This window comes from Antechinus flavipes, chromosome 3 (assembly GCF_016432865.1).
Source record: "Antechinus flavipes isolate AdamAnt ecotype Samford, QLD, Australia chromosome 3, AdamAnt_v2, whole genome shotgun sequence".
Classification (NCBI taxonomy): Eukaryota; Metazoa; Chordata; class Mammalia; order Dasyuromorphia; family Dasyuridae; genus Antechinus; species Antechinus flavipes.
The window spans coordinates 520,055,151-520,069,889 of NC_067400.1; the positions used below are offsets into that span (position 1 = coordinate 520,055,151).

Below are 14,739 nucleotides of genomic sequence, written 5' to 3' on the forward strand. Positions count from 1 at the left end.
AGTGGGCATCCCCCAAGATTCTGTCTTGGGCCCTCTTTTTTACAGCTCTCACGGATTCAACCATTTCTGTGCCCTAACTTTTCATCTCACATCTCCAACTGCCTTTTGGACTGCTTGAGCTGGGTACCTCAACTCGTTCCACCCCCTCCTCCAAATCCTTCCTTCTCCCAAACTTCCCCATTGCTGTGGAGGGTACCGCTCTCTCCCAGGCACCAGTTTGAAATCCAGCTGCCTTCAAATCCTCATTTCCTTTGGCTAGTGCTAGGACTCCTTGTTGATTTTACCTTCATAACATCTTTCACATGCTCCCTTCTTTTGACACACAGTGGCTGGTGCAGGTGTGCATAACCTTGTGCCTGGACTACTGTTAAGTTTGCCGAGTGGTTCCACAACCCAGTTCATTCTCCACTCAGCTTTAAGAGATCTTCCTAATGTACAAGTCTGACCCCAACACTCTCCTACTCAGCTCCAGTGACTCCCTATCACCTCCAAGAGCCAAAGAAAATGTTTGACCTTTGAAGCCCTTTGAATCTCCTCCCCCACCCCACAATTTCCATCTTCTTATACCTTACTCCCGCATACTGTGATTCATGAACACTGCCATCCTTGCTGTTTGTTCCTTTCCTAAGGCACTCCATCAGTTCTTCCAGGCATTTTCACTGGCTATCCCCAATCCTAGGATTCTCCATCTTATTTCAAGCTGCAGTTAAAATTCTTTCTGCAAATCTTTCCCAATCTCTCTAATGCTAGTGGCCTTCTAAATTCCCCTCAATTCCTCCTGCATATATCTTATTTGTACATAGTTGTTTCAGCATGTAAACAGTCTAAAATTAGACTTTATTCCTTTCATTTTCCTTTGTATCCCCATTATTTAGAAGCCAGCACTTATGTAATTAATGTTTATTTGATTAGCCAATTTGTTTCGTTCTTGTCTAAATGTTACATGGTAGGTGCTTAAATTTTTTTTGAATGACTATTATGCACAGAGTATTAAAGGGAAGATCTGAACCTACCAATGAGGTAAGAATAGAAAAAAAACACCAAAAAAAAAAAAAAACCCTACATTTGAGAATGAAGATTTGATTGGTATCCTAAATTCTTACTATGTGGCTGAGTAAATCATTTCCACTCTCTAGAGGCTTCAGTTTCCTCATCTGTAAAAACAAAGTGTCTCTAAGGTCTCCTTCCAGCTCTAACATTCCATGAGAAACAGCAAGTCAAAGTGGAGAGTATTGGACTTGAAGACCTAGACTTCAGGGGTCAAATCCTGCCTCTTATTATGTGACCATAGCTAAGTCATTGAATGTCTCTGAGCCTCAGTTTCCTTACCTAGAAAATAGGATTATATCTATAATACCTACACTCATATGATAATCACGATGCTCAAACTAACATCCAGAAACTTAAATTTAAAAAAGTGTTCTCTCTCTATATAAATGTCTGGTGCTATTATGTTTTGAGGTCCTGTCTAGTGTCAAGATGAGATCTGCTTTCTGGAATAAGGTTATCCCAAAGCTACTGCTTCTTTAAAAAGTTACATGTCAGAAGATATTCTGGATCCTGGACACCTAGTCTGCTTAGAACCTGATCTATAATGACCCATAAAAACCAATGATGTCTCCTTTGGATATTTTCACTTTCTGGGGATATCAGAAGTCTAATTTAAGTTAAGTCTAATTTCTTGCAGTTGGATGTCACAGGAAGAAATGAAAGTTACAAAAATTCAAACGACAATGAAAAGAACGGGATGTCATTGTTGCTATGGAAGCTACTTTAAGGCCTTGCCTTTGATCCAGTATGTGGTAACAGAGTACAAAACAATGACATTACAACATGCTCTGTTCTCCCTCCTTTACAATCTCAGTCCATATGGCAACCTGAACATGTAAAACTCTGAAAATGATTAACTCTGGGGTTGTCTTTCAATTACATCTCAGATGTAACCACAGGTAGCTAGCCATGTTACTCTGTAGACTCTCAATAGCTGAATCATGATAGCTCCCACATGGGTCAGTGTGCTTATGTAATTCAATGTAACTGAATTTGCTGGCAGCTGCCATCTTATTGCTCCATTTCTGGAAGCCAATCAACCTGTAAATGGAGTAATTCTCAGCAACTGGATAATACCTTTAGTCATCTGAAGAAAAATTCCATTTTTTTTTTTTATCGAGAAAAACACTTATACCAAGAAGAGTTTCCAAATAAAATCAAAGCAAATATTTATTGTGCACCCACTATGTGCAAAGCGCCATATAATGTCCTTATTACTGACCCATTCAGGATCACTCCTATGAAAGAATGGGCTTTCCTGTAAGATGATCCAAAAACTCTCTGGTCACAAATACATTCAAAAGCTGAAGAGTATAACCTTCAGTCATCACTTGGTCACCCAGGCTTTCTGTCTTAGTCATTGGGATTTAATTAGACAACAATTAAGCAGCTATAATCAAAGAAGGGCATTTTTCCTTTGGGTCCAATTAACATACATCTGGAGATGGCATATATCAGGAATGTTTCCTCTCAGGGTATGAAGAAAATCAAGCTGCTTCTTAAAAGGTCTGCCTGCCTGGCTTAGGGAAAGAAAAAGTGGAGAGACCAAAGAACGGACCAGTGACAGAACACATAAATGCCTGATTCAAAGACAGCCCAACAGGGCTAAATGACTTCTTCCAACATATACAATCAACAGGTCATGGGCACTCTCCCCAAGTATCTTCCCAGTTTGGGCCAGTGAGGCACCTTCTGCAAGTCTCAGGTTTTCTGGACTTCTAATCAAAATCATTCCCTACTCCCAATCAGGAGCAGAGTTAACGGCTGAGGAAAACTTGCATGATAAGTTGAGCCTTGCTGACTTGTGAAAACAGATTCCTGTTGAAGTGTATTTTTTTCATTTCTGGTTCACAAAGTTCCCCATCTTCTGTCTGGTTTTTCATTTTCTTAAAGGAGAGTTCAGGCCAGCAACTCAATTACGATGCAAATTCACAATAAACCAGTCAAGTGAATGAGGGGCAAGTTTGAGAAAGGAAATAGTTCAAGCTTCAGCTTCCAAGGAGATTTTAAGGTGGAGAATAATGTAAAATACAGACAATACTGAGATAGGGTCTCTGATTATTTTGTTCTTCCCATATTCCCACTCCCCCCTCCCCCCCCAAAAGCCAAGCAAATATAGGGAATATAATCGGTCCCTCAAGTGATACCACTCTACTTACATGTGGGAAACTTTCCTCAGCAGTTTTATTTTCCCAAACCGTTGATGGCTGATGCCATTCTAAGTACCAGACTGGGAGACCACACCAGGGCCTGAGGCATTAACAGGAAATAGCTTTGCTAATTATAGTCAAAACTATCATCTGTTGTCATTGCTATGAGATTTCTAAAAATGAGTGTCGATTTAGGGAAATATTGAAAATATATAGCTTTATCTATTAAAAATATTTTCTGTTTATCTTTTTAGTTTTTTCTTCTTTTTTTTTTTTTTTTAAACAAAAGTGAGTCCCAACTGAAAAGTGTTTTCAGATTTTTGGACATATAGAAAGAAGTGATAAAACGGAAAAATAAGTGTGTCTTTGCTGCTACCAACAGAGTTAACCTTCCATTAATACTTACAAATGGCAGACTGGAAGTATACTAATGGCAGTAACTGATGGCTTTTTTTAAGTATATGTGTGTACTGGGAGTGGGGATTGTGAGGGAAGATAGAAGGGCCAACTTTTCTGTCCTTTTTAGACCACTTCTAACTATTTCAATATAGACACTTGCTCAGGTAGTCTTTAAAAAGGCATCATGTCACTAGTAACTAGTTGGACTTAAGATCATACAAAGTGTGACTATAAAGTAATAAAACTGATTAAAAAGAAATCCAACTACTACTCTATTAGAACTTAGCCATCCAAATGAATTATGTCCTTCAACCTAATTCCTTTGGAAAGCTATACACTAATTCCAATGAAATTGCCACAATTCGAGACCTTAAGAGCTAATTTTCAAGCCTCTCAAAAACATATCTCATTACTTTCCAGTAATAGTTTATATGTAGTCTAAACATGTGATTATCCGACTGGACCACACAATTTATTTACCAGATTTGTATATGGCTTTTAACTATTTCCAAAGATAAAATTCACTCTCAAAGAATGAAGATATGGCAACCATTGGAAGGAATGGGATGGGATGGGATCTTGAAGATCCTGAAGGCAATTTCCAAAAAAAAAAAAAAAAGAGATCCAGAAAATATTGAACAATGTCAGCATTCCAAAGGAATTATTTTTTAAGAGGATAAAGACTTGTCTGGACACATTCATTTTAAAAACATCAATAGAATTACTTAGAAGTCACACCTTGTATGTATATAGGATAAACAAAGTCCTCTGAGATGATCTGAAAGAACACATTAATCCCTAAGCTTGGGTGAGCCTGGAAAGGCAAAAGTACCAGCTCCTATGAGGGAGGAGATGCAGTACAATGCTCCAGAGGAAAACAGACCCCTAAGGGGTCACAAACATCAGAATTCTTGGTTATAGACTAATCAACTTCTTTGTTTCAACAGTTCACAATAAGTGCTCAATAAATATCATTGTCTGACTTTGACCCAGTATTCTTATTTAAAAGTTAAATCAACCTTGCAGAGAACCAAGTGCCATGAAGTCACTGAGAATGGCTCTCAACTTATAAACGGGTAATACTAGAGGTTAGAAAGGCTGTGAGGCCAGTATATTTTTCATAGTCACTCTCAATGCTTAAAATTGTGAATGATTATTAGTTAATCTTTGCTGCTCCTTAGATATTATGAAATTACCAATTTATATGTAAAGGGAAATACAATTTAATTTTATCCTGCCCTTACATGATTATAAGGTCATTGAGGGATAAGGACCATCTATCTAAATTGTGTATCTTCCTTAGCCAAAAGACAGTGTTCTGTATATAGTAGTGCTTAAAAAAAGTGTGCTACTGATATTTCAGAATTAGCCAGAGACAACACAATTAGAAGGAAATATTTGGGGGATGGGGAGAGGGAAGGAAAAGACTCAGGAGTGAAGAGAATTTTAAATTATGAATTTCAAGGTCAAATAGAAATATTATCAATTAATTGTTCAGAACACTATTCATTCTATCTGCAAGGTTGGTTTAAACAAAGCCAGGATGAAAAAGGTTAGGTGGTCTAGTCCATAGAGTTTCCACAAACCTAACTCATTTTCTTCATTTTTAAGAGAGGAGGAGGATGGGGAAGGGGAAAGGAAGGGAGAGATAAAGGAAGAAGGGATGGAGTAGAGGAAGGGGGAAGGGAGAGAGGGAAAAATTAGGGGGCATGTGGAATTGCAAACTAGCCACAGGCTCCTGATAATGGCCAGCCCAAGGTTCTGACCAACCTGGCCCTGCCAGCTTTGGCCCCAAAGACCCTCTAAACTATTTACAGTATAGAAGGCTTCCTACTTGAAAGGACTTGATCATGGAAGAGGGGCAGGGACAGGAAATCCCTCTGACTATGACTATAAGGCCCTAACTCAAATCCATATTCAAAGATGTTTTCAATACTCAACCTAACCAAAAACGTGGAGTCAAGAATCTCTGATTGAACCTATTGGCCTCTAAGAAAAAGGCAACATTGTTCATAAGTACTACTTGGCACCCGTAGTGCTGTTGGACCGTAAGAGATACTGATCCACACCTCCTTTCCGCCTGCTCACTGTCCTACTCTCATTGTCAAACATATGCTGGAGCTGAAGGGCCAGTTGCCGATCTTCTTCTTCCTGCTGTAACTTCTGCTCCATCTCCTGAAACACTGGGTCCCCAGAGGTCAGGCCCAACTCCCCCACACTTTGTCTTAGTTTCTTAAAGGAGCCATTCTGCTCTAAGTGCTTGGTCTTACAGTGCCTTTTCCGGCCACGGCGCAAGGAAGGGAGTGGTGCGTCACTGATAGCTTCTACCATATCACAGGTGCCATTAGGCAGCTCAAAATGGTTCAGTTTCTTCAGCTGCTTTTTTGTGGTTTTGAGAACTACACCGAGTGTGTTGTTCTCAGGCAGTGCTGTATTTATAGCCATAATTTTCCTTGTGTTGACTTTCATATCAGTGCTCATCCATGATTTGTCTAGGTCAGAGTCTGTGCTTGTTTCAGATCCTTCAAATCCCTGACTGTCCAAAATGGCTCCATTTGGTCTCTCTTTAGATTCCAAGGAATAGTCGTTTTCCAACAGGATCTTGGCACTGTTCTTCTTACCAATTCCCCTCTCTACTTTTGCTTGACTAATTGAGGGAAAATATTCAGGTTCTGGGATGACAAGCGTTGGAGGATCTGCACTTACTTGCTCACTGAAGAGTCTCACATGTAAAGCCAGCCCTGGCTGCTCCTTGCTGGAATGGACAACTTCCGGAAGGAGAAAGTCTTCCCCTGTTTCAGAAGGCATGGAAGTGAGAGTTGCTTTCGAAAGAGTCTTCTTGATTTGCCGCTCCTGGAAGATCTGCTCCCACTTCTTGAGGATCCGTGGGCTAGCCTCATAAGAGGTCTGCTTCTGCAAGGTTCTGGTCAAATTTCTGGGTGTTGATTTGATGATCAGTGGGCTGAGGACTCTGCCATCAGGGAGTCTCTTAGGAGGGGTACATGGTGAGCAGACAATGGGCTTGAAATGATTCAGTTCTTCCGAGATGCTGTCATTGCTCTCAGGACTAATAGATCGCTCTGGCTTATGCAAGGAGGACAAAGATGAAAGGGAGCTGAATGGTAGACGTTTTTCCACAGTCAGGTCAGGGGCTGAGAGGCATCGGTTGTTTTGGGTTGATAAGAGAACACCAACAATGGGGTTGGAGGCTGGAGTCACTGCTGTGACCTAGAAATAAGATGAGAAGATTTTTTAAGTTCATGTTTGTGACTAGAAAAGCATATGTAGTTAAAAAAATCTAAAGAGGTTTTTAACCTCTTTAGGCAATCTGATAAAGCCTATGGACCCTTTCTCCACAGGAATATTTGTCTTCAAATGAGTTAAATAAAAATACATAGAATTACAAAAGAAATGAATCACACTGAAATACACATCATTATATACAAATAAAATACAAATATGTCAAAATAAAAATGTTATGTATGTTTGTTTCAAGTTTACAATCCTCAGGTTAAGAATCCCTGATCTGTATCAAAATATATCTTGAGAAACTCTGAAGACTAGTAATTCCAGTCTCTTGATCAATGGATAGTAACAGATATTCTCCTCTCTATGGGACCTAGAGAATTCTCCTAGAGGGCAGGAGGAATAGATGACCTCTGATTAACTGCTGTGGTCCCAAGGAGCTCATTTTAAACTGGGGCCTGGTACTAGATGCTGGACATCAGTTGTTAGGTGATCACCTACCTTCTGCTCCCCCTTCTTTTGTTTCTTCTATGTGATCTTTTCTTCTTACATCCTGCTTCTTCCATTTATGTTCTTTCCTATATTTCCCCCTTTCATGGTTTTTGGTCACCCTATCCTCACACTAGACTTGACCTGTTCACTTGTCTCTCACACTGCTCTCCCTACTGCCCAGCCCTCCTAAATTCTCTCTATGCAGCTAATGATCTCCCATCATTAATGATCTCTTTTCATTCTGCTTCTACATCCCTACCATGGCCTCCTCCCATCCTGCTCTTTTTGGCCTCAGCTTAGACTCCTTTCATCCCACTAACTCTGGTCTGTCTCTAGTGAATTCATTTGTTAATGTACAAGGTCTTTCCTATCTGTGACACTTACTACCAGTATGAATTTGATAGACTGTCTTAATTTCCATGTTGAAAGGGTTCTGGCTCTATAACTATTAAGTCATTTGTATGTATGCACGCATATGTATGTGTATGCACACATACACATGTATACATATGCATGCACAAATACACAATTTATGTTTATGTATATGTATGTATATATGTGTGTGTATACACACACACACACATATATACATGTAGGTGTGTTTGTATATATGTATGTGTGGGCTCATGGGATCATATATGTAGGAACCTCATGAATCATGTAGTCCAACCCCTTATATTTTTACAACTGAAGAGACTGAGGTCCATGAAGCTGAAGTGGTTTAATCATACCATTATCAGAGTAGGATTTGGACCAGGTCCTCTGATTCCAGAATCAATGTTATTTCTACTGAACTACACCATTCCAGCACTGAATATCTGTTAGCCATCCCCCAACTTTTACTCACATAGTCTACTTCTGGATTTAGCAGGTTAAGCAGAAGTAGCACCAAATAGCTTTGTATGCCCTTCTCATTTGCAAATCTGGATCAGAAGGGAATTTCCCAATCTGAAGTTAGAATTTCTGAGGAATTCTGAATATATTTTAAGAGGACTGTGGAAGCTAAATTGTCAGTGTAAGAAACTATAAGAAAAATATTGATGATAAAAGATTCTGAAATGGAGAGATAATGATCCACTTTCCTCTAGTTCTTCTCATGCTTTAAGATCATTAGTGTTATTAAGGAGGAGAACAGAACCACAGAACTCTGAAATCTGCATGAAAGAAAGTTAGATGGAAAGTGATGGAGACCCCAGAGTTATGGCAATTCTTCAAAGGGTTCTGAGATGAAAGTACCACAAGGAGGTTAAAGAAGGCAAATTAGACATACTATGTTAATAAGACTTAAGATATAACAAAAATGTAACATATCTGGAAACAGTGAAGAAAACTGAAATGCTTATTTAGTGGAACTGGAAGGTGAGAGAATAAATTTATACCTACTATGGAAGTCAAGTAGCACTTATAAACAATGTTGCCTTTTTTCTAGAGGATAACAGACCTGGTCAGAGACTCTTGTGTCCTCTTTTTCAAATTGTTTAAATGATGAAAATACCCATGAGTTAAAATTTTAACAAATATTCATCAACTGGTACTAATTCCACCTACATTTCAGTCCATCAGATTCACTGTTTTTTCCTCAGTTCTCTGTTGGGATCCCACCAAAGCTAGTAGGACCAAAATATGTTCTCTCTTTTTTACTCTACCTAGAAAAAGTCATACTCAAATAGATTTTAGTTGCTATATTCTTTCAAAAGAGAACGCAAATTAACAGTCATATCCAGAAGGGACCTCTGTTTTTTAAAAAAATGTGGTGGGACAGGAAGTATATTGTCTGACATCTCTCAAAGTAGTACCTTTGCTTTACTGGTGGGAACTGATCGAATTCTGCTTTTTCCTCTGTCCTGGGCTGTGTCATTACAACTCTGGCTCCTCTCCACTCTGGAGTTCAGGTTTCTAAAGGGAAAAAAAGTGAAAATAAAAGTAACATAACTAAAAATAGTATGTATAGCTGTTAATAGACTGGGTAAATTAGAAGAGTTAGAATCTGTTTTGGAAGGAGATTAAAAGAGACAGGAAGGATAACAGACTGGAAAAAACAAAGTTCTAATCCCAGTTCCGGATCTTGGAAAAGTCACTTTTGGAAAAGTCAGTTTCCTTGTCTATAAAATGGACATCCCTTGAAGCTTCAGGTGATAATACTGGATGATTTTTCTAAGCCCACTCTAGCTCTTTTAAACCACCAAATGAAGACTGAACGCTTCAGTTAGAATGAAATTATTGGCAACATACACTGGGTATCATGGAAAATTGGTGCAGTTATTTCCTTTTAAATTAGCATTATAAGATCAAGTAATGCCAAAGGACTCTCAAGAAACACCCAAATTCAAACTCTCTTCCAAATGAACCAGCAATCATGAGATCTCTTTCAACCTTCACATTAGAACCACAAAATCTCTGACTAGATCACATACTCTGAAGCATAGCATACTTAAAATGCCAGAGACTGTGCTTAGTCCTGGGGATTCAAAGGAAGACAAAAAACAAATAACCTCCCCCCCTCAAAAAAAACACAAAAAACCCAGAAACAACAAATCCAGTCCTTTCTCCTAAGAAACTAATGGGGGAGACAAAATGCAAGCAAATACATAAATAAGATTTTCTGACATCTCTCCCATTCTCCTTCTCCCTCCCTTCAACCCATCCAATTGAGAGTAGCCAGTGAAACCAGAAAGTGGTGATGAGGTGGGAGTGTGTTTTGGGCAAGGGGGCCAGTCAGTGAAAATGCCTACAATCATAAGACAGAATTATCTACTGATAGGATCAGTTTGGAAGTCAGTGTCACTGGATGACTAGCATGTTGAGAAAAAGTGTTAAGAATGGAAAGGTAGAGAAAGGCCAGGTTATAAAGGTATTTGAATATCAAACAGAGGACATATTTGACTCTGGAGGTAAGGAGGATTCATTGGAATTTAAGTGAACAGTGAGGATAAGAAGTGATCTGCACTTTTTATGATCAAAATATTTATAAGTAGCCTTTGTTTTTTTGTGGTGGCAAAGAATTGGAAATCGAGAGGAATGATTGAATAAGTTGTGATATGTGACTGTGATAGAATATGACTGTGATGAGGATGATTTCAGAAAAACCTGGGAGGACTTATAATGAATTAATGCAAAGTGAAGAACCATGACACCACTGTTCACAATAAAAACAATATTGTAATGATGATCAACTGCGAAAGATTTAGCTAGTCAAATCAAGATGATGATCCAAAAGAATTCCAAAGGGATCTCTCTCCATAGAGAGAACTAACTAATTTGAATGCAGACTAGAGCATACTTTCTTTCTACCTTCCTTGGAACCAAGTCCAAAATTCTGCATCCAGTCAATCCACAGAATAAGGGTTTCATTGTTCTAAGGACTCTCAGAGAACAAATAGCCCAATCAATTCCTTTTTTCCTTAAAAAAAAAAAATTATATCTTTTTATTTACAAGACATATGCGTGGGTAATTTTCTTCAGCACTGACCTTTGCAAAACTTTCTGTTCCAACTTTTCCTCTCCTTCCCCCACCCCCTCTCCTAGATGGCAGGTAGACCAATACATGTTAAATGCAATATATGTATACATATTTATATAGTTATCTTGTTGCACAAGAAAAAATGAATTTAGAAATAGGGTAAAAACCTGAGAAGGAAAACAAAAATGCAAGCAAACAACAGAAGGAGTGGAAATGCTATGCTGTGGTCCACCCTCATTTCCCTTAGTATTTTTGATGGGTGTAGCTGGTTCGCTTCATTATTGAACAAATGGAACTGATTTGGTTCATCTCATTGTTGAAGAGAGCCATGTCCATCAGAATTGATCATCATCTAGTATTGTTGCTTTAGTATATAATGATCTCCTGGTCCTGCTCATTTCACTCAGTATCAGTTCATGTAGATCTCTCCAGGCCTTTCTGAAATCATCCTGCTGGTGATTTCTTACAGAACAATAATATTCCATAACTTTCATATACCATAATTTATTCTACCATTCTCCAATTGATGGGCATCCAGTCAATTTCCAGTTTCTAGCCACTACAAAAAGAGCTGACATAAAACATTTTTGCACACACAGCTCCCTTTCCCTGCTTTAAGATCTCTTTGGGATCCAATCAATTCCTAATGAAGGGTTCTCTTGATATCATTACTAAGGTGATCCATAGAGTCTACTTGAAAATGTCTGTCATTCTGTCATTCAACAAACATTTACAAATGGTCTCCTATGTGCCAGAGACTGTACTAAATATTGTACTAAATTTTCTTTTTTTTTTTAATAGTTTATTTTATTTTATTTAATAATAACTTTATATTGACAGAATCCATGCCAGGGTAATTTTTTTTACAACATTATCCCTTGCACTCATTTCTGTTCCGATTTTTCCCCTCCCTCCCTCCACCCCCCTTCCCTAGATGGCAAGCAGTCCTATATATGTTAGATATGTTACAGTATATCCTAGATACAATATATGTTTGCAGAACTGAACAGTTCTCTTGTTGCACAGGGAGAATTGGATTCAGAAGGTAAACGTAACCTGGGAAGAAAAACAAAAATGCAGATAGTTTACATTTGTTTCCCAGTGTTCTTTCTTTGGGTGTAGCTGCTTCTGTCCATCATTTATCAATTGAAACTGAGTTAGGTCTCTTTGTCAAAGAAATCCACTTCCATCAGAATACATCCTCATACAACATCGTTGTCGAAGTGTTTAATGATCTCCTGGTTCTGCTCATTTCACTTAGCATCATGTACTAAATTTTCGAGGAAGGCAGAAAGAAAAAAAAAATGCTGCTGTTGGAATACATGGAAACTATTGAAATACATGGGAGCCACCTGACAGTATTTCCTGGAGATCCAACCCAGACCTGAAGAATGGATCTCCTTTTGTAAGAGGATGATACAAGGAAAGTGAGAGGCCCTTTGGACAAGTCAATTCTCCAGGAGCCTCCATAGCTGTAGATCATAGCATCTGAAGGAGGTGCAGGGTAGCCTTTGCTGACACAAGTGTTGTAGACTGGGAATGAGATAAACTGGAGGCAGAGGGAAGAGGAGAGAAGTCAGACAAAGCAATGGCCTCTCAGTCAGAGAGGTCAGAGTACAGCAACTGCCTCTCAGCCTCCTTGTATCATCCTCTCATAAAAACAGATTCATTCTTCAGGTCTAGATTGGATCTCCAGGAGCCACTACCAGGTGGCTTCCATGTGTTCCAACAGCAGTATATTCCAATATGCTGCTCTTGTTCTCAAAGAGCATTCATGTTCTAAAGGGAGACAATTAGAAAACAACTAAATACATGCAAAATACAAGCAAAATCTGTGTAAATTAAAGGTAACCTCAGGTGGAAAGCACTAGTGATGAGAAAGGCCTACTGTAGATAACAGAATATGAACTAGGCTTTGAAGAATGTCAAAAGATAGAGGTGAGGAGGAAAAATGTTCCACTCAGAGGGATAGCAAGGGAAAAGGCACAGAGACAGGAGATGGAGTATTATGTGCAAAAAATCACAAAAAAAAAAAAAAACCAGCATGAATGTAGATGTTACTGGATCTTAAAGTATATAGAAAGAAGTAAAGCATAAGAGGACTGGAAAAATTGGAAGGATTTAATTGTAAACAGGTTTAAATGTCAAATAGCATTTTTTTAAGCTTAGAGATAATAAAACTATGTTGAGTGGGGCAAGTAATATGGTCAGAACTGAACTTTAGAAAAATCACTTTCACAGATGAGTAGAAATGAAGAACCACTATGAGGCAAGAGATCAAATAGAAAGGCAAGGAATAACAAAGGAATGAAATAATGAGTCATCACCAAGGTGGAATCTATGTAAGTGAAGATAGGAGACATATACAAGAGATGTTAGGAAGGCAGAAAAACAAGATTTAGCAACAGATTTAATACAGAGAGCAGGAAAGAAAAGGTGAGTATATGAAGTGACTAAAATAATATCAATAGTATTAGGAAAGTTTGGAGAAGGGGTGAGTTTGAAAAGATAATTTTAGAATTTTGAAACTTGAGACATTTGCCTTTCTCTGGCCATACAACACCTCTCCTATGCTCCTCTTTCAATGATGACAGATAATAGTTTCACATCTATCAGTTCTTTCAGTGCCCTGGGACACAGTTTTGTCTTGGCCTGAGGTTGAAAGATGAGCTTTTTCTCTTTCTGTCTTCTCATGTGCCTTATTTTTTTCCTTCATTCCATATACCATACTCTCTGCTTCTGCTGCTTCTTTCCTCCCCCACCAATGCTCTTGTATCATCTTGAGCATTCCTTACCAAACTCAGCTCATTGTGGGTTCTGAGGCTTCTGACATTGTTCTTACAGGCTCATGTGCTCCTTTTTGGAACATATTGTCTATGGTCTGTCTCTGCTCTCCCATCTTCTATAAAAGTCTCAGTATTTCCTGTGGAGCCACACTGGTTTCTTGAAACAGCTCTCCTCTTTTGCCTTAAATGCAATAATTTGCTTGCTACTGAATATTTGTTGAATTCAAAGGTAGCATGTGACAAAGAGCAAAGGAACTTATTCTGGCAAGAGATGGGCACTACCATCACCCCTTGTCATCTTTTGTTTATTCTGCCTATGGTTGATCCCAGACTTTAATTAGACTAATAATGACATTTTTTTTTTCATTTCTTAAGAATTTCAGTGGCCTAGAAATGCACAGAGTGACAAAAGAAAAGGCAGCCAAGAGACTTGGTGCAATATATAATCCTACGTTTGGATGACTGAGGATTAACAGAGGGGAAAAAAACCCTATATATTCAAAACACATCACTAGTTATAACAGGATGTTACTTTCAAGGATACTGCTGTTGCTGCTGGTATTGTTTAGACCAGTGGTTCTCAAAGTCTGATCCAGAGCATTCTGGGAATCTCTGAAATCCTTTCAGAGAGTCTATAAATTCATAATTAGTTTTTATTTTTAATGTGACCAATATCTATAACTATAAACCACATAAACAAAAACTCTTTGGACAGATAATCATTTTTAATAGGATAAAGATATTGAGAACAAAAGTTTGAGAACTACTAGTTTAGACTACTACTACTACTGCTGTCAGCTCCTATTTGTATAATACTTTAGGATTACAAAATGCTATTCTTACCTGTAACTGAAATCATGTAACATGCCTCCACTTTACAGATGAGGAAATTAAGATTCAGAAAAGTTAAATAACATAGCCATGGTCACAAAACTATTTAATTTTAAGGTTGAGGTTTGACCTATATCCCCTAACCAAAGTCTAGTTCTCTATGTTCTAAGTGCCCTCAACTATGGAAGCCATACTAACAATTAAGCTTTAGGTTCTCCCAAGTGAATGCATCTGGGAAAATCTTAGAAGCCAATTCACTACCTACAAATTAGAACAAAGCCTAGGGAGTTTAAGTAAAGGCAATGAGCTGTTACACTACAAGTCA

The 14,739-nt window shown here is 38.3% G+C and overlaps 1 protein-coding gene across 1 annotated transcript in view; it reads right to left on the reverse strand.

Moving 5' to 3' along the window:
- Positions 1-2,194: 2,194 nt before the first annotated feature.
- RNF169 (ring finger protein 169) overlaps positions 2,195-14,739 on the reverse strand; it is a 93,632-nt gene continuing 81,087 nt past the window's right edge. Inside the window, exons 5-6 of the mRNA XM_051987113.1 lie at positions 9,134-9,233; positions 2,195-6,827 (exon numbers count right to left, since the gene is read on the reverse strand). Coding sequence (XP_051843073.1) covers positions 5,619-6,827; positions 9,134-9,233 — 1,309 coding nt within the window. The 3' untranslated portion in view covers positions 2,195-5,618. The remainder of the gene's footprint in view (positions 6,828-9,133; positions 9,234-14,739) is intronic.